This window comes from Copadichromis virginalis, linkage group LG3 (assembly GCF_057382275.1).
Source record: "Copadichromis virginalis isolate Kocher_CV1m ecotype Utaka linkage group LG3, C_Virginalis_male_GT1.1, whole genome shotgun sequence".
NCBI classification, from domain to species: Eukaryota; Metazoa; Chordata; class Actinopteri; order Cichliformes; family Cichlidae; genus Copadichromis; species Copadichromis virginalis.
Window position 1 is genome coordinate 27,716,459 of NC_140620.1, and position 19,368 is coordinate 27,735,826.

General features: G+C 38.6%; 1 protein-coding gene across 1 annotated transcript; it reads left to right on the forward strand.

The window, feature by feature from the left end:
- The first annotated feature begins 4,505 nt into the window (after window positions 1-4,505).
- Window positions 4,506-18,976, forward strand: LOC146713862 (Fc receptor-like protein 5). Its single transcript, XM_085450494.1, has 12 exons — window positions 4,506-4,542; window positions 4,873-4,908; window positions 5,101-5,364; window positions 5,714-5,983; window positions 6,087-6,365; window positions 12,605-12,874; window positions 16,798-16,905; window positions 17,061-17,129; window positions 17,300-17,350; window positions 17,437-17,490; window positions 17,569-17,631; window positions 18,513-18,976. The coding sequence occupies exons 1-12, from the start codon at window positions 4,506-4,508 to the stop codon at window positions 18,518-18,520; spliced, it is 1,509 nt and encodes a 502-aa protein (XP_085306620.1). The 3' UTR covers window positions 18,521-18,976.
- The last annotated feature ends 392 nt before the right edge of the window (window positions 18,977-19,368 follow it).

Below are 19,368 nucleotides of genomic sequence, written 5' to 3' on the forward strand. Positions count from 1 at the left end.
CCATGTACCCTAAAAAAGTACACAGGACATGTACTTTTGTTTCTAAATACAGGACGATTCCATTTTTTAAGGGACGGTTGGCAACCCTACAGTTGCTGCCTTTTTGTGCCTTCTTATTTGATGCAGAGCACCGTATTGTTCTGTAAATAGTTTTAAATGGTTATATAAAAAACGTCTGAGCCTTGGCTGCACTTTTAGGTAAACCATAAAACTTTGTTTGCAAAACTTGTGCATATTTTTTTTAAAAATGTACAATTTCTATTTGCATTTCAAGTTATGAAAATCATTCGTTAAACATGCTTGTGGTTTTTACAGTCAAAAATATCACTTTCTACTCATGTTTTCAATTTTGTCTGAATTTAGATAAATTGTGCTGATACAATATGTCAAAATGAGTAAATAACAGATTGGCAAGATAAACCGTTTTTAAAGGTGAAATATAGAGGCCAAATCAAAAGTAGTCAGAAATGGCCAATTATACCCTGGACACCAGAGGGTTAAAGGCTAAAAGCAAAGTTGTCACCAAGTACTGTTTATATTTGTGTGTATTGCTGCAGCTTTTTTGAGTATTAACTTGGTGCCTTTGGGTGAAATAATGGTAATATGACTGATCCATATGGTCACAAAGAATAGCCACTTGTTTCTGTGCTGCCAAAGTTCCCCGGCTTTCATTCAATTCAATGTGTTTATCGTCAGCACCGACACATTAAACTACTTAAACATTATAAATGTCTTCAAGCTCACACTGAGGCCTGTGGGGCACAATCAGCCACAGAGACAGTTCACACATTTGTGTATTTGTATATGAATATTTCATACTTTAAGGCTGCCTGTTTATTTAAGGGAGATGAACAAAATACATTGGAATTGTACATAATAACACCACAGATGATAAATTCAATAGATTTTAAGTAGATGTTTGTGCATTTTTAAAGTCTTATATGTTGAATTGAACTGTGATCTGTTCAAAGCCTCCCAGTCAGTGCTGTTCTCCATGCCTGTCTGACTGTACATGATGTTATCAGCACAAACACTTTAAAAGTGATCATTTAGGACTTCAGCAATAATACAGACAGCAATGTAGCTAGCAATAAAACAGTTTTATTGGCAATTAACTTAGAAAACAAACAAACAAACACCTGTCTCCTATTTTCTGTCACACAGGAAAGAAGCATCAATATCTGATGAGAAGACTTATTTCTTTTTTGGGTTTTTTTTTTCAACAGGAGAAGAATATCTCTAACAAGTTGATTTGTTCACATTTTCACATCTTCATTTTTAAGTCAAATGTGCATTTTGAGTTTATACACTATGTATATAAGGCGACCATTTCCTTTTGCAGTATTTTTGTGTGGTGCGTTTTTCTGTCTTAACAAAAGGGGAACAAAGGTGTTTAAGATCACCTAGGATGATTTGTTTTAATTTTCACATGGTCTTATTGAGGTGATGCGAATTGAAACACACATTCTTGGTTTTTTGGGCAGTGGCGGTGGGGGGGGGGTTGTGTTGGAAAAGCTTGAAAAGGGACCTTGAAAGTGTTTAAAAAGTGCTTGAATTTGACCCTGAGATAGGTGTCTGAACCCTGTTTTGAGCACCTGACGGCTCTTTTTTGCTTCTCATTTGTAAACTCTCTCCATACTCTTCCACATGATTCTTGCATTGGTAGTTGACAAGCTTTTCCATGTTTGAGTCTGAGGTGGGAACCGGTTTCCTGCATAATTTGCATGGTACAGTTTTCTGGTCTGTGTCAGACTTTTCATAACGAGGCTACATGCCTCGTTTAGAAATAAGGTCCTGGATTTGTTCTGACTGATCTTTCTGTTTCTCATCATTTCAGTTCATTTTGAAAAATCTCAACAGGATCTTCAGTTTTATTGTGAAAGGTTTATGTGGGAAATAAACAAGCGGATGGCGGAGCCACACGCTGGGTTCACCGTCATTGTTGCTAACGCCAACGCGTAAAAACAGTGGCTTCAAAATGATGAAAAAAACTGATCATAAACAGTTTATTTTACAAAACAAGCGATAGCGTGATATGAAACCATAGACGTTTTCATATCATCCGATGTATATCATTATATCGAACAGCCCTACACTTAACTCAGAGTACACTCAGTTGAACTTCGTCTGATCAGCTGTTTGGGACTTGAAAACTCAGATTTGCCGTTGAGTTTGTTGAACATGTTTCCTGAAAACGGGCATTTATCACCTCATAATTAGAACTGTCTCAGGGAAAGCCTGATCTTATATTTCATGACAGTTAAAGTTATCTGTACTCCTATTCTGTTGGTTCATTGTTTTGTTTTGTTGTTTATTAGTGTTTGTTGTGTTCACAATGTTCAAATAAAGATTTAAACCTATTGTTTTTTTCTGAGGCGTAATCTCTTATACATGAAAGCAGCACAGCAGAGCGTTCTGTTGAATTTCACACACGTGCACACCTATCTTCAGAATACCTGCAGCAACATGCTCACAATGAGTCACCATTAAAAAGGGGCAAATAATAAAACAGTACAGAAAGCCAACAAGTCACTGCTAAGGCACTGGGAGTCTCCTGTTAGTGAGCAAACTGCAATACAAACAAACAAAAAAACCAAACTCAGCATAAAAACAAATTCTATCAACATAAAATGTGACCCTCCATTATGACCCAACCACCATCTGCAAGGAAAGCATGAAGAGAATTACTGCTACAACTGTATACCAATCCTGGCATACCTCAGCTGTTTCTCCCTGTTTCCATTCCATAAGAATGGATTCACTTCAGGTCATAGCTATACAACAGTTACAAGAAATAGGAAATGGATTTTGGATTTGAGTTAAAGTGTCTCTTCAGTTTCATCTCAGTGAGTTTCAGTCTGTGCTTGTAACTGAACGATTATCTGCTGCAGTCTGAACGACCTGCCATTTTAAAGTCGGTCAAAGTTTGTTCGATCTCAAAAACATTTCCCATGAGCCTCAGGAAGTAGCTCACTGTGTGGTTACTGAGTGACAAAGTTAACAGCTTTCATCTCTTTGAATACAACAGTTACAGCTACTTTTAAGGAAACAGACAAGAGAAGGGAGGGAGGAGGACTTCATCTCACTTCCTGAATTTGAGTGAACATTTGACCAGAACTGAACTTCATGTTCAAAGACTCTGCAGTGATGACTTTACATTAGTGAAGTTTGTCAGTTAAAATGATAAATAAAGTATTTTTAGTGAAAGATTTCACTGTGGTGGGAAAAAGTGCTTTCGCCTGCTGTGACCATTTGCTCTGAGTAAGTGTTACGTCTCTGGGCTGATCATCTATCAATCTGTTTTTAACTGTTTACAAAGCTTCATGGAAACGTGTTTGTTGTATTTTGAAGCAATGTAGTGACTTTGTGCAGCAGCCTTCAGAATATAATCAGTGATTCGTGGCTCCTTGAAAATTATCAGCAGCTGATTAATATTTCTATGGCAGGAGGAAAATACTAAATGTCTCTTCTTGTGCTTGCTAATGGTTTTAATCACTTTTCTACAGCAGTTTGAACCCATCAGAATGACGTGTTTGTGTGCTGGAGCATCTGTCAGAGTAACTATTATTGGTGTCAAAGCTCCCAGCAAACACAACAAGCAGACGAGGAGCAGACAAAGGAAACAAAATGTCCATCGCTGTTTCTGTAAGAAGTCAGTCGAGCTCCAAGACTTTAATTTGAAAACTTCCTATGCAGTTATTCCAAGATTTCAAATGTTTCCAGGATTTCAAATGTTTTGATGGTCTTGATGTTTAATACATCAAAACTCTTAACTACACCTAACAAAGAAAAACAGTTGATAGAGGCCACTTTCACCATCCAGGGTAAACTTACTTATAACTTTATGACTGCATTTTATTAATTTAGTAATTTAAAGAGTAAAAATAAACTAAACTAAAATTAAAAAATAAAAAGTGTCCACAAACTTGCCTCTGCCTGTTCTCCATGTCACGGTTCAAATGAATGAACACAAACACATTTTATTAGTTTCAGGAGTGGAACAGTTTTGAGAATTAGATTTATTTAATACTGTGTCTGAATGTGATTTATGACAAAGAGTGTTTAACATGTGCATATATGTGATCAGTGTGCGTATGAGACCTGCAGGTGAAGGTGCAGACAGCTGTGTTGTTGTTGTGTTTCTGGATGTAAAACAAAAGTACTTCACATTTAAAGCTTCACTTGGACTTGTAATCTGTTCATTTTGTCTATTTATTATTCAGCTCACATGTGTATGATACAACTACAACTAAGTAAATTATTACTTAGTTTCATAAAAATCTCACTAATTTGTTTCTGCAGCACCAGGAGAGTAAACATGTCAAAGCATGCTGTAGACAGAGCTTGTTAAGGTGTGATAGTTCTGAGTAAAAGGAAGGAAGCGGAGAGAAGAAGTTTTAAAGTCTTTGTTTTCTTCACAGTTCTCGGCGTCTCGTGTGCTTCTTCTTCTTTCTCTTCACACAAAGTCGCAGAAGTTTTCAGACGTGTCACAGCTGGATGTGAGGATGGGACCCACTTTCCTCTGTGAGCTGGGCCTATTCTGTCAGTGCATCACTTCTTCCTTTGATTCATTGACTGATGAACATGTTTTAGTAAAATGACAGAGTTTCAGTCATTTGCAGCATTTCAGTTCATGTTTTGTTCTCAACATGGTTGTTTGCAGACTGGATTAGATTTCAGTGCACTGACGCTGGTTTAGTTTATCTAAGAAAGGTTTGTTTCTTCATCAGTGATAATTTGATGCATTTTACATTAAATATATAATTTAAACCAATCACAGCAGCCTCTGGTAACACCAGGTGTGTTTGACTGATGCCATGTTTGAGTGAGTCTTCAGTTTGATGATGTGTGAAGTTTCTTCCTTTATTGCAGTTCTCTGTACGCTCCTCTGCAGCGGACACGCTCAAGGTGACTGAACAGTTTGCACTTTTATTTATTTAGTAAATATTAATCTTAGTGCATCAATCTTAAACACTTTCCATTTCTGTTTTTATTTCTCAATATATTTATAAGTTTATGAACATGTCAGAACAGATTTTGATTTGTAAAGTACATAAAAGTGTTTCAGATCAATGATGTTGTGTTTGTGTTGGATTCTAGATGCTGTGCTAACTGTTGAACCCAGCTCGACCATTTTCATTGGAGAGATTGTTAGCTTCAAATGTGACATGAAGGAAGGAAAACACACTGACTGGGAATACAAACTCATGAAGGATGGTCAAGAGATGTTCAACTCCAACACACACAAAGGCCTCAGTTTAAAACTTGCATCTACAGTTCAGAGTGGTAAATACAGCTGCTCTGCTCACAGGACGACATCACAGAAAACAAAGACCAGTAACATCGTCTCTGTAACTGTGACGGGTAAGTCGTCAGTGACATGTGCACTAAATAATGTTGTCATGGAAACTTGTTTCTGTTGCTGTAAAGCATAAACTTTAACCAGGAAACTGATTTTACCTGTTACATCACTCACAGCACACACAGTGATAAAATACTCACAGACTCTAAACTTTAAAACAAAGAAAAAGAAGAAACATGAAAAGTTTAATAAAGTTTAAGGTGACTGATGTTTCTGTTATTTAAACCAAAAAACCACACAGAGCTGTGAAACCATCATTGTGTGTCCTTCAGCAGTGACCTGTGATAGTTTACATTAGTGTGACTCTTTCAGGTCAGTGAATAATACATTTCCCCCTTTTCCCCCTAACAGCAGGTAAACCCAGGGCCACACTGACTCCAGGATCAACTATCGTACCAGTAGGGGGCAGTGTGACACTGACCTGCTCTGTGGGGAGCTCTGCTGGCTGGAAATATGAGTGGTTCAGACGTGACCAAAACACTGATGTTCAAATCAGAGCAGATGATCAACAAAACGGAGTAATCAGAGTATCTCAAGGAGGAATCTACCACTGCAGAGGAAGAAGAGGAAACCCAGTTTACTACACTGATAAAAGTGATGATGTCACCACTGAGATAACCTGTGAGTTCAGTCATTTCGTTTGAAATTCACATTCAGACACACAGTGTTAAGTTTTCTCTGCTGAGCTGATGTTTCTGTTTGTATCTTAACTGTTAATAAACAGTTTCCAATAAGGTTGTTGTTAAAGGACGACCCAGCTGGCCTCAGATATTCAGCGGTGAGACGATCAGTCTGACATGTGAGGTGCAGGAAGGAGGTGAAACCACTGAGTGGGGGTATAGATGGAGAGGACCCAAGCAGACCACACAGTGGACTCACAATAATTACTGGATATTCAGAGTTTCTGAGTCCAGCAGTGGAGACTACACGTGTAAGAGTCGACGCAGAGATGACTCATATTCTTCAACAGAGTGGAGTGAAGCCTTCAACTTGTCAGCATCAAGTAAGTGATGTTTGTTGTTGAGCTTCATTTTACAAACATAACAAGGATCAGCACAGGATGACATCAACCTGATTGTAGCCTCGTAGTTTGTCCGACACTTTGTGAATGTTTTGCTGGTACAAAGCTAATGTTGAGCTTTATTACCATCACCCCAGTAAGATGATGAAATAAACAAACATCATATGTGTCTATGAAAAGCACTTTCACAACTTTTTAAAAATTTTTTTATTAGCTTCATGTTTATTTCCATTTTTACTTTTAAATGTACAAAACAAATAATGACAAAACTACATCATCCCTATTTAAAAGTCTCTTGGAAATTTTCTTCCAGCTGATAACATAAATAAAACACACACATACTTGATCTCAGTCACCATGGTCGTGCTGCCCCTCAGCTTCCTGGTACATGCAAGTAAGCTTGAACATAAGTGATTTCCTTCCTTTTTAGAAAACCTGACCTCTAACTTTGACCTCGAGGTCACTGAGATTTGAACTTATCTGAGATTATTAGTAGATGATGAGTTCCCAAGTTATCGTAATCATGAACACAAGTGTCCAAGCCGCCTGCCCCGCCATTGAGCTGGGGACCCCAACGAATACCCCGTAAAGTGATGATGATGAAAAAAAGTGCTTTACTGTGAATATTGAGGGCTGATGCCAGTTTGACAGTATTCAGTATGATGTTTATATAATATTCAGAATATCTGCTCCTTATCTGCAACACTACTGCAGATTTCACAGCGGCTGCATCACCATCGTTCTTGTGAACACTGACACTTTTTAATTTTAGCGTGTTCAGTGCCGTCTTTACTGAAAGTGTAAAAACACTGAGACAAAACACTGTTTTAGCTTAGAGAAGCTCTATAAAGAGGAAGCTCGCTCTTCTTTGGACCCATTTTTCCACAAAATCATGTCTAGTACATGATTTTATACATCTGTGACAATGGGACACACCTCAGAGATTAACCCTTGGATGCACAACCTACCAGTACCTACACTCTTCCACGAGTGGGGTCAAAAATGACCCCAAATAGAAACAATGCATTTTGCTAGAAACTCGGTTGTTATTCTTCAAAATCTTTAAAACAAAGAGTTGTAATATTTTAATATTTGAGTTATTCCTCATAAAACATGTTTGTGACATGAGGCCCTTTGCATTTTTATTTATTTTTTCATTAATTTTAAGAAATTGCAGTTTTTGTATCACTTGTATCACGTTTGTATGCTTGCTCTGCATATACTGGAGAAGCTGGGTCTTCCTTCTGAAATGCACAAGTTGTTCATCCACTGTAACACAATCACTGAGGGTGAATTTCTGCCTGCAGTTGACCAGGAACAGGTCCCATATGTAGCAGAAAGCTGCCATGTGGTTTGTTTTCAGTCGGTAGGCTCTGGTCCTCTTGTCATCAAAGTGCAAGAAACGGCGAATATCTTTAAATCTTTGAATTGACATAGTGGCCTTGTACAATGGGTTATGCAGAGGACTCCCAAAAAACACACCGACTTGTACATCCCAGTTCTTCTCACTTCCTGCAAAAATGGTCAATCAAATGAAGGCCAGGAGCTTATGTTTGATTACATTTTTCCACTCTTTTCCCCTGTCTGTGGCTACTCTTCATGCCTCCATGTTTGTGCATGTCAGCACCTCTTCTATTAAATTATCAGACATGAACATCTTCCATGCATCTATTGGGGAGACAGTACTAAACCCAGGTGCAAGCCCTGGCTGACTAATTCAGAATATTGTGGCTAGAGCAGTAAGATGGGCTCATTCTGCTAGACTCAATACCCATTTCCTCATCAGAGGACTCATCGGAGGACTCCTCTGTATCTGACTGGCCTTGTTCAGTGTGGGGGACAGTAGTCTGGGTCCTCTATATCTGAGATGTCAGATTCTGAGTCAGTGCCTCCGATGGGCTCTTCATCCCATCCGTCCTGGATCATTTGTAGGGTCACAGGGATTCTAGCTGACCTCATAGCAGCCATGTTACTTTAAATATTTAAAAAAAAAATCAGCAAGGACAATGTTTGAAATGCACAGGAAACTATAAACAGGGCTGCACATAAATGGTCCACAGTCGCACATTTGCTGTCAAAATAAAAGATGTGCACCAGATAAGAAGTTGGGACGCTCGTATGTGTACATTAGATGTTCTGGAGGACAGACATTTGTTCAGAACTCTAAAGATGTCAAAAAAGCAAGCCCCGTAAGCAATTACTTTGGTGTTCCTCCACTGCAAAGGAAGCGCGTATTCTATGAATTTCTGGGAATACTTTTATTTTGACAGCGAATGCATACTCGCGAACCACTTATGTGCAGCCCTGACTATAAATCGTGTATGTTACTGTGTAAAAATTAATTCTTGATCCATCAGAAGTGTAAGTGGGACAGTCAGAGTTGCTAAGAATGAAAGTTTCATAGAAGATTCCACAGGAACTGCTTGTGGAAGAGTGGGGTAGTGATACAAAAACTGCATTTTTTTTAATTCATGAAAAAATTAATAAAAATGCAAATGGCCTCATGTTACAAACATATTTTATGAGGAATACCTGGAATATGAATATATTACAACTTTTCATTTTAAAGATTTTGAAGAAAAACAACCCATGGGGTCATTTTTGACCCCACGTGTGCACCTAAGGGTTAAGAAGGCTACTAGACATTTTATTAGGTACACCTTGCTGGTACACTTATCATGGTGATTGAAGCAGAAATCGAATGTTTTCATTGTTGAGCTGGTTTATTGTGGCAGCCTAGAAACAGAGATGGTGACTCTGTGACGTCTGTGCAGCTGAAATGGTGTAGAGAGCCCAGTGATGTGAACATAGTTTCTGCTGTATGCTGTGAATGTGAACACATCTCTAATGTGGAAACAACATTTTAAGACTGCGACAGACATTTTTTCCTCCACAGGGGGCCGAACTGTTTGAAGGGATTTTCTTCATGGATTACATGTTTTTATACATTTTATCTCAGGAATGATGGATGAGTTTGTTTTATTAATGCAGTGATGTGTGAAATGTTGATATTAGTGTGTAAGTTATGAAGATATGTTTTTCTAATAGGGAGGGATGTTGATTTCTTCTGATGGTGTGGAAAGAAGATTGACTGATGCCAAATCAAAAAAAACTGCTGCAGTTAATAAATCATGTAATTACATGATAATACGTAATGAAGGCCAGAAGTGAAGAGTTAAAAGTCTTATAATTAAAGTGGTGCTATTTGAGATTTGTCTGTGCAGCTATGATGATCTGCTCCTGTGTGGTCTGACGTCTGAGTCTTACATTAGCGAGAATCTTCTGATGAATCTGTTGTTTTTGTTGGGAGCAGGAAGGCTTTAAGCAGAAAGGGAAAGAACTAGTTTATAAATGGAAATGCATTACAGAGCTGTGTGAGAGGAGGAAGTAGATGACATCAGCAATAACACTGCTGTAATGTTTTTACTACTAATTTCCCTGTTTAAACACTCATCCAATTGATGAAATAATAGAGGGTACATAATTGTCCTCTCACACCTGGACAACAACAACACCTACGCCAGAATGTGTCACGGTCCTGGGTCTTATGACCCAGTGTTTTGAGTTTTAGTTCATTTTGATGTTTATAGTTTATGTTAAGCCCTTCAGGTTTTCTAAGTTCATTTGTTACCATGTCTAGGTGATTTTAGTTCTTATTAATTCCCCCTCGTGTTTCCAACCCATGTTAAGTCTTCCCTGCTCTTCATGTGTTTCATGTCTGTGTCTTATGTTGTCAAGCTCTGGTTGTCATGTCTGCGTTTCATTATGTTTCCTGTTTTATTTTGGAAGGAGTCGTGTGTTCTTGGTTCTTTGTATTTAGCTTCACTGCTCCTGTCATTAGGTTCATGTTAGTCAGCTGCTTCCTCATGTGTCTCCACTTCCCCTGATCCCCTCATGTGTATTTAGTCTCTGTGTTTCATACAGTCTGTGTCGCGTCGTCTGTGTTACCACCCCTGTGTTCCGTATCTCTAGCCATAGCTTTTCCTTAGTTTATGTCCAGTTTAGGTTTCTGTTTGAACTGTTACTCTTATGCTGCCTTCACTCTGTTTTGGTCCTTTCATCAGCCATAATAAACGGCTCGCTTTTGTTTAAATCCACTCCTGCATCCTCGCCTGTGTTCGCACCTGGGTCCACCACACACATTTCCGCACGGTCTGCCTCCGCAGACCATGACAGAATGCTGTTTATAGACTTCAGTTCAGCATTCAACACAATCCACCCCTCACAACTCATCAGGAAACTGACAGACCTGGGCATCAGTTCCCTCATCTGCAAATGGTTACTGGACTTCCTGACCAACCGCCCCCAACATGTCCGGCTGGATAACCGCTGATCATCTACCATCACAATGAACACCGGTGTACCACAAGGCTGTGTGATGAGCCCTTTCCTCTACTCCCTCTTCACCCATGACTGCAGACCTGCTGATGGTTCCAACACCATCATTAAGTTTGCAGATGACACCACGGTGATTGGCCTCATCAGTGACAACGATGAGGCCGCCTACAGGGAGGAGGTTGATCGTCTGGCTGAGTGGTGCGACACAAACAACCTGCTGCTTAACACCGAGAAGACCAAGGAGCTCATCGTGGACTACAGGAGGAATGCTCACCCACATCCACCCATCCACATTAAGGGGACGGCTGTGGAGCGTGTGAGCAGCTTCAAGTTCCTGGGAGTCCACATCTCCGAGGATCTCACCTGGACGACCAACTGCTCCAAGCTGGTCAAGAAGGCTCACCAGCGCCTCTCCTTCCTGAAGACTCTGAGGAAGAAACTGCCCAGCGCATCGCCGGAGCTCCACTTCCTGCCATAAAGGACATCTACAGGAAGCGGTGTCTGAAAAGGGCTGGGAAAATCATCAAAGACCCCAGTCACCCATCACATGGACTCTTCACCCTCCTGCCCTCTGGGAGGCGCTACAGGAGCCTCCGGACTAAGACCACCAGGTACCGGAACAGCTTCTTCCCCACAGCTGTCAGACTCCTGAACTCTGCCTCCTGACATCTGACCCACGTTAACTCATGGACTGAACATACACACACCCACACAATGGACAACTGTACCCTCAAACACACAATAATAACATGGACTGAACCACCACTCACAACCACTAGCACTTTATATAGCCTCTGTAGAAACTATCTACACCCTCACTTATCTTAACTGCACTACTGTATAGCTCTGTGTAAATAATCATTCTGTACAATACAATAATTTTTAATCCTACAACTGTTTATAACCTGCATAATTCATATTTCTGTATAGTTTTTCATATTTATATCCTGTTCATAGCCTGTACATACTTATAGTTATAGAATATTCATAACATACCTTCATACCGTGTACATTATAACATACCATAATAGACCCATTTCTGTAATATACTTACATATCTATATTATTGCTAATATATATTGTAATATATCTATATCACTAAAGCACTTCTGGATGGATACAAACTGCATTTCATTGCCTTGTACCTGTGACATGTGCAATCACAATAAAGTTGAATTCTATTCTATTCTATTCTAATTATAAAAATGTTGGTATTAAAATGTACCATTGTGCAATTAATTTTGCGTACTACTCACAGAACGCACAAAAATAAAAAAAATACTTTGATGGGTCTGTCTAGCACAGGCCCACCGCTGGAGCGAGACAATTTAACTACACAGCAAAAGCATTGAACACCAAGTAGGCAAAGTTGTTTGTGTTACTCATGCATGAGGGAGACCGGACCAGAGCCAGATGTCGTTCCGCCCAATTGACCTCCGTTGGACTCTCAGCCCTGTAGCACTCCTTTTATTGTGGTTACATGAATATGCATAGATTCATTAACATTCATTAACATATGGCGTTTCACATAGATATACAAGTGTGTGTGTGTGTGGTCAAGATGTGAACCTGTGAAGACTCCCCAAAGCTGGTGCCAGGAGTCTAGCGGTCCATCTAAACAAAAGGCTCTTATACTTAACCAAATACAGAGTAGGTGTCCTCCTATACCATAAATCAGTAAGTGGAGATATAACCTCTCTCCTGACCTTAAGTTGTGTGTGCATGCCTGAGTGTTCTTGGAGGCACACAGAGTCTCCACAGACTACTACGGATCAAACCTCTATCAATCTACAACTAATTATAAAACTCTAAGCATATACGAGTAAATATTTCTAAGCATAAATGACAATCCATTTTTTTCCTTTTCTTCTTTTTCCTAACAGCAGGTAAACCCAGGGCCACACTGACTCCAGGATCAACTATCATACCAGTAGGGGGCAGTGTGACACTGACCTGCTCTGTGGGGAGCTCTGCTGGCTGGAAATATGAGTGGTTCAGACATGACCCAAACACTGAAGTTCAAATGAGAACAGATGATCAACAAAACAGAGTAATCAGAGTATCTCAAGGAGGAATCTACCACTGCAGAGGAAGAAGAGGAAACCCAGTTTACTACACTGATAAAAGTGATGATGTCACCATTGAGATAACCTGTGAGTTCAGTCATTTTTGTTTTGTTTGTCATGTTTGTTGTTGAGCTCCATTTTACTTACTTTTTGATTGTGATTTTTTACCCAATGAATTAGATGTAAGATATTAAAAATGGGCAGGACAATGTTTTACGATAAGGGAATTCTTAGGGACTTCCAATCAATAAAAGATCAATACCAGTTAAGTAAAACGGATTTTTTAAGGTTCTTACAAATTAGGCATCATCTATATAATTTTATACCTAAGAGAACAGATCTTTTCTCTTTACCTGTTTTGAATATATTTGTCAAGGCTTATCAGGCTGACACAGGCCTTAAGGTGATCTCTAGACTGTATAAGGGTATACAAGAGGTTAAGAAATGGAATACTACCTACATCAAAAAAAAAATGGGGAAGTGAAACAAATATAGCAATATCAAATAACATTTGGTATGAGCAGTGCGCTTTTCAGTGGAGAATTTCTAGTTCTAATACATGGAGATGTTATGGTTGGAAGAGTATCTGTAGGTTTTTTATTACCCCTGCACAAAGTAAATATTATTTCAATCACTCTAATTGCTGGAGAAACTGTGGGGCCCAAGGAGTAAAACACTTCCACCTGTTTTGGTCTTGCCCAAGGATCAACATTTTTTGGGTATTGATCCACTCCGAGTTGCAGATTATTTTTGGTATGCAGCTTCCCTTTAACTGGGATGAACTTTTGTTTGGATATTTATACTCAGTAAATGTAGATAAAATGTCTAAGCAGTTGTATGGTATCCTGAGTCTGGCTGCCTGTAAAACTATCACCAAGAAATGGCTTAGTGCGAAAATTCCATCACTGGATGACTGACACGAGACTGTATATGGGATGTTTAAAATGGAAAGAATTACCTTCATTAAAAGACTCCAGTTTGATATATTTAGTGATATTTGGGGTAAATGGAAACATTACATTTGGTTAAGGAGACCCGATCTTGTTTGAATCTCTGTAACTATGTATGCCACATTTTTTGAATTGTTATGTGTTTATATGTATATGTTAGTATGTATGAGACTATAGGCGAACACATATGTAAGTAGGTATGTGTATGTATGTCTAAGAATATGGGTGTGTGAGCAGAGATGTGCAGTAACGCGTTACTGTAATCTGATTACTTTTTTCAAGTAACGAGTAAAGTAAGGGATTACTATTGCAAAAACGGTAATTAGATTACCGTTACTTTCCCGTAGGAACGCTGCGTTTCTGCGTTACTAAAACCGTGATTTTTTGCGAGAATGTCTCACGACAGTGACGTAAGCGAGTGCGCTGTTAGTGACAACAGCTGTGTGCAGATCAACAATGGATCACATATCGATTGTGGGAGAGAGAATGAGCGTGCAGCGCAGTGTTGGGGAGTAACGGAATACATGTACCGCCGTTACGTATTTAAAATACAAAATATGAGTAACTGTATTCCGTTACAGTTACCGTTCAAAAAGGTGGTATTCAGAATACAGTTACTTTGTTGAAATAAATGGATTACACTGCGGTACTTTCCTGTTTCATTTTGTCGCGGGTCAGGACTGTTTGGGTTTTGTTTGACAGCTACGTTCTGTCGTTCCAGGCAGCAGCGTTACGGTTGCCATGGTTACAGGGTGACGCTCTCTCTCTCTCTCTCTCTCTCTCTGCGACTGTGTGTTTCCTGGGTGAGAGAGCGCCTTTTCGTTGTTGTTGTTGTTGTGCTAAGCTAACAGGCAGAATGCTACAAGCATAGCTCTAAAGAATGTAGCATCATGGGCAGTATAGTCCGTGCTGCAGGGAGAATGGACTGCCATACACGTTATGGGTCTGTGAGCGCGAGGAGGGAGAAAAAGGGGAGTGGAAAGGTACGAGTTGTCATCGAGCAAAAACGGGAGCTGGAAGCATGTAAATATAATAATAACCACTTCAGCCAAGAAGAGAGCCTGACGAGCCCAGTTGTAAGTAAGCTATTAAGACTCGACTGTACACTGTGTTCCGTTGGAGCAGTCTTTCAACGCCTCTCTCTGTCTCTCGCAAGAAAAGTTGACCCACACAACAAATAATAATAATAATAATGGATTGGATTTATATAGCGCTTTTCAAGGCACCCAAAGCGCTTTACAATGCCACTATTCATTCACTCTCACATTCACACACTGGTGGAGGCAAACTACGGTTGTAGCCACAGCTGCCCTGGGGCAGACTGACAGAAGCGAGGCTGCCATATCGCGCCATCGGCCCCTCTGGCCAACACCAGTAAAGCTAAAGTAAAGCTATTTTTCGGCTACGAGCTGACAGGGACCCCGCCGTATTAGTCAGAGGTCCCTTTACTACAGTTCGGAGTCGCGGACCTTCAGTAATAGTAATAAATCACACAGCAATAGTACATTCACGTTGTTGTAAAAAGCATGATAATATATTAAGTAATCCAAAGTATTCAGAATACGTTACTGTCATTGAGTAACGTAACGGAATACGTTGCAGAATACATTTTGGGGCATGTATTCTGTATTCTGTAATGGAATACATTTTAAAAGTAACCTTCCCAACACTGGTGCAGCGTTTAAAGCGTGGAAGTACTGACCTTACTTTGAGTTTGATTCCATAAAAAGTGACAAAAACATTAGTGTCCGTTGTGCGTGGGAAGAAAACTTCTTTTTACAGCGAAAAAAACCCCTAAACTTCCAAGCAAGCACCGAGTGCGCAACGACGTAATGGGAAATTCACAGAGCTGCCATATCCTTCCACTGACCGCTGCGGCACACCTGCACCAGGGTAAACCTCCGCCTACCACAGTCCTGCTTTACAGGTGAAAATAGAGCAACAGGACCGCTGAGTCTTTGACTTTATTTATTTTCTGCTGTGTTTTACTTGCATCTATTTGAAAGAGTGAGTGTAAACACACAAAAATATTTTATTTCATGTGCTGGAATGTGTAGAAAATAGTTTTTCAAATGCCCGGTATGCCCGATGGCCAGTCCAGCTATGGTAATGACTATCAAGTAGTCATGGGACTAAAAACCAATGTGGTGGCGACTGTCATGCCTGGTGTGATCCCATTATGAGATCATTTCTAGTGTTTCTTTTTTTCTGTCCCTTAGTCATCGAAGGTGTTTTGTTTTTTGTTTTTTTTACTTGTAAAGCTGTTCACACCAGATGATCTTTATATAAATAACATTAAAGTTTGGTTTTTTTCAAAAAAAAAAAAAAAAAAAAAAGGGATAACCTGTGAGTTCAGTCATTTTTGTTTGTCATGTTTGTTGTTGAGCTCCATTTTACAAACGTAACAATGCACAGGAACAATTCCGTAGTCTACAAAGTATGTTACATTGTTTTTCAAATATATGCAGCAAACATTTTTACAGACACTGTTGTAGAACAGGGATTTCTGAGATGATCATATCATTTTACATTTTATCTTTAGGTGTTTTGTTACGTGCAGCTTGTCACATGAACAAATAATTTGTTTCCCCTCTTTGTTAAATCTAAGAAAAATGCTAAATATAGAATCAGAACCAGAAAAGATTAAATTGCCAAGCAATTGATCAGATTTACAATATTAGGAAATTTCTGCTGTACTTAGTGTGAAATATATTATAAGATGAACACTTAAATAGATAAATAAATAAAATAAATAAATAAATAAATAACAGTTTGACAGGAATACAAAAGCATGTTTGTACCAGCAAAATGATTTCAATAGAGTTTTTAATTTAGCTGAACACTTGGCACATCTCAGCATGGTGTCCAGGCTGTCCGTAAAAAATCTGAGAACACTCGATAAAAATAAATGAAGAGTTGGGAGGACTAAAAAACTACAGCAGTGACTGAAGGTCACATCCTTAAGAAATAAAAAATCCAAAGCCCTTGAACATATTTATTGTCTTTAAAGCAGCTTCTGAATTATTGAATTCAAGAGTTTGTGTTTCTTATTTACAACAGCTGTGCTCAGTTCGGAGAGCTCTTCATTTCTAATGATTGTTGGACTCATTTCTGGAATCACATTTATTGTCCTCCTGCTCTTGCTGTATTACTGCATGAAGTCCAAAGGTGAGACTTTTTGTTCCTCTGATCTCAGAGATTTTACTCTTTAAATATTTATGTGCACAGACACAGCATGCAGGCCTGGAGTTGGAACTGTTGTATAACATGTATAAAAGATAACCATGTAAAAGCAAATGTCTTCTTTTAAGTGTTTAATAAAGGTTCAGCTGATGACCAGAGGGTCAGTCAGGATGAAGATCAGCAGCAGGTGTACTCGTCTCTTCTTCATGGTTAGCTTTTCATGTAGTTTAAAAGATTCTGATGCTCTTTGCAACAAGACTGCTGCAGTTGTAACACTGCTGAATTAAACAAAGTTAATAACAGCATTTAATATAAACGTTACTGATGAGAATACTTGATAATAGTAATGATAAGTAGAATAATTTTCTTTGACCTGCAGGTGATCGTTGTGTCTATGAGACAATCCCAGGCTCTAAAAGCACTGACACTGGTACAGTATAAACTTTAATTCATTCACAGCTCATGGAGGCTGTTATAAAATAACTGTGATTATTAAAATAAATAATGTTATTTCAGGTCAAATAGAAGGTGATTCATGTGTGAATCAGCTCAAAGTGATTAACAAGACACGTGAGTATCCAACATAAAATATATTACATTTGCAAAACTGTTTGTTTTTTAAATGCTTTCATTTCATGACCTCAACAGAGCACCGTGGTGACCCAGAGGAGAGCTCTGACTATTGTAATGTCAATCCAAATTCAACCCCAGGTATGAAATCTTTACAGGAGCTCTTTAACTGTTTTATCTGCTCTCTCAGTGTGTTTCACTTGTTTCAGTTAAATTAGACGATAATTTTAATGTCCTGTAGATCTGTTTCAGGCTGAGAGGACATTTTACAGTTTTATGCTGTTGAGCATAGATGCACAGAAAGAGAGCATTCATTTAATGTGCTCTGAATATAACTGACTGTGTCTCATAGATACTACCCCAGCCTTCCTCTTTAGGAAGCTGGGTGACCTGTGTGATGGTCCAGTGGGTTCTTCCTGGGGAAAGTGATTCTTTCTGTTTGAATTACACATCTTTTTAGAATTGCATTTTGTTAACTTTTGTCTGTTTTTGTTTTATACCTTGTGAAGCACTTTGTGATCTTTTATCAAGAAATGTGCTATATAAATAAAATTTTACTTACTTACTTACTTAATTATGCGAGCCATGAGACGTAACAGTAGGTGGAGCTTCTCCTCGTGACCTAAGAGCCACTTTGGTTCTCAGCCATCAGATCTTATCTTTGTCATGTTCTGCCTCCACGTTTCCTTCCTGTCTATGCAGTCTCATGAAGAAAAACATTTAAATGAATGAATACAAACAAAGAATTACGCCTGGGTGAAGGGGACTGATAGGACGAGGATATACAGAAAGATTTGCTAAAGCACATAATGAAAGAAATGAGTGTGAAATAGTAAATCTGTGTGGACTAAAACCTGTTTTTATAAACTCCTTTAATCCAGCTTTTATTGATTATTTTTATTGGTTTCTCTAGAATAATGAAACTGCACACATAATGTAATGCATGTCAGAGGGCAGCGTATATCATTTACACACATGTGCATGAGTCTGTTTCACAGCTGTTTGTTATGATTTTGTTTCAGGTCCATAAAGAGCAGCTCACCATCAACAGAACGAGGAAAGTGACTGATGACAACAGCTTCTGTTGAGGAGACAATATGACAGGTTTTACATCACATTATAGCCAAACGTCTAAAATATTTTTAAAATTTGTCTATTTATTTATCTGGGAGCATTTATAGCTTTTATAGAAAATATATAAAATGTAGATTGCGTAACATTTGATGCAGCAAGAAAACATTTGAAACATGATGTTTAGCAGCTAATAATCTGGTTTTAAATTCAGCTTTTGCTGTGTTAAATGCAGGTAACAGTGAGTATTATTGCTGTATGTGACCTCCTACATTATATCAGACTTAATGATGCAACACATGTTGTATGGATTTGAATGTATCAGTGAATGTATTTTGTATGTGTGTGTTTTTATTTCTAGCTATGAGCAGCATTTCTGTTGTATCCTACATCATGTTTGCAAAATAAAACTCAAAACCAAAGGTTTATATTAAGCTTTTATTTAAATTATGCACTATGAACACAGACAATCATAATTACATTGAAGCTTAATCAACACACTTATTGGTTCCTTGAAATGCTGCTAATGATATTTCGTGTTAAAGTGTAACAGGACAAGCAGCAAAGTCAGCTTTTTGTCACATTTCTACTTTCCGTCCTCCTCTTCTTCTTTCGTCTTCAACAACTGTGCTGTAAAAATGTCCAAACTTTGGCACAATGATGAATGGATGAGGCTTTATTTACTTAATTATAGTTTTTCTATCATTGTAGCACTGTCAATAGATTAGGAACAGTGTTATGACTTAAAAAAAATAATTTTCAAAACAAGGCACCACTGATTCTTTGGAATTTAGTCTAAGTCAAAGA

Bases quoted from the DNA above. Each gene is read 5' to 3' on its own strand.
- LOC146713862 (XM_085450494.1), top strand. From the start codon at position 4,506: ATGGGACCCACTTTCCTCTGTGAGCTGGGCCTATTCT. The intron at 12,875-16,797 runs GTGAGTTCAGTC...TATTTACAACAG, and splicing joins TGTCACCATTGAGATAACCT to CTGTGCTCAGTTCGGAGAGC. The intron at 17,491-17,568 runs GTGAGTATCCAA...TGACCTCAACAG, and splicing joins CAAAGTGATTAACAAGACAC to AGCACCGTGGTGACCCAGAG.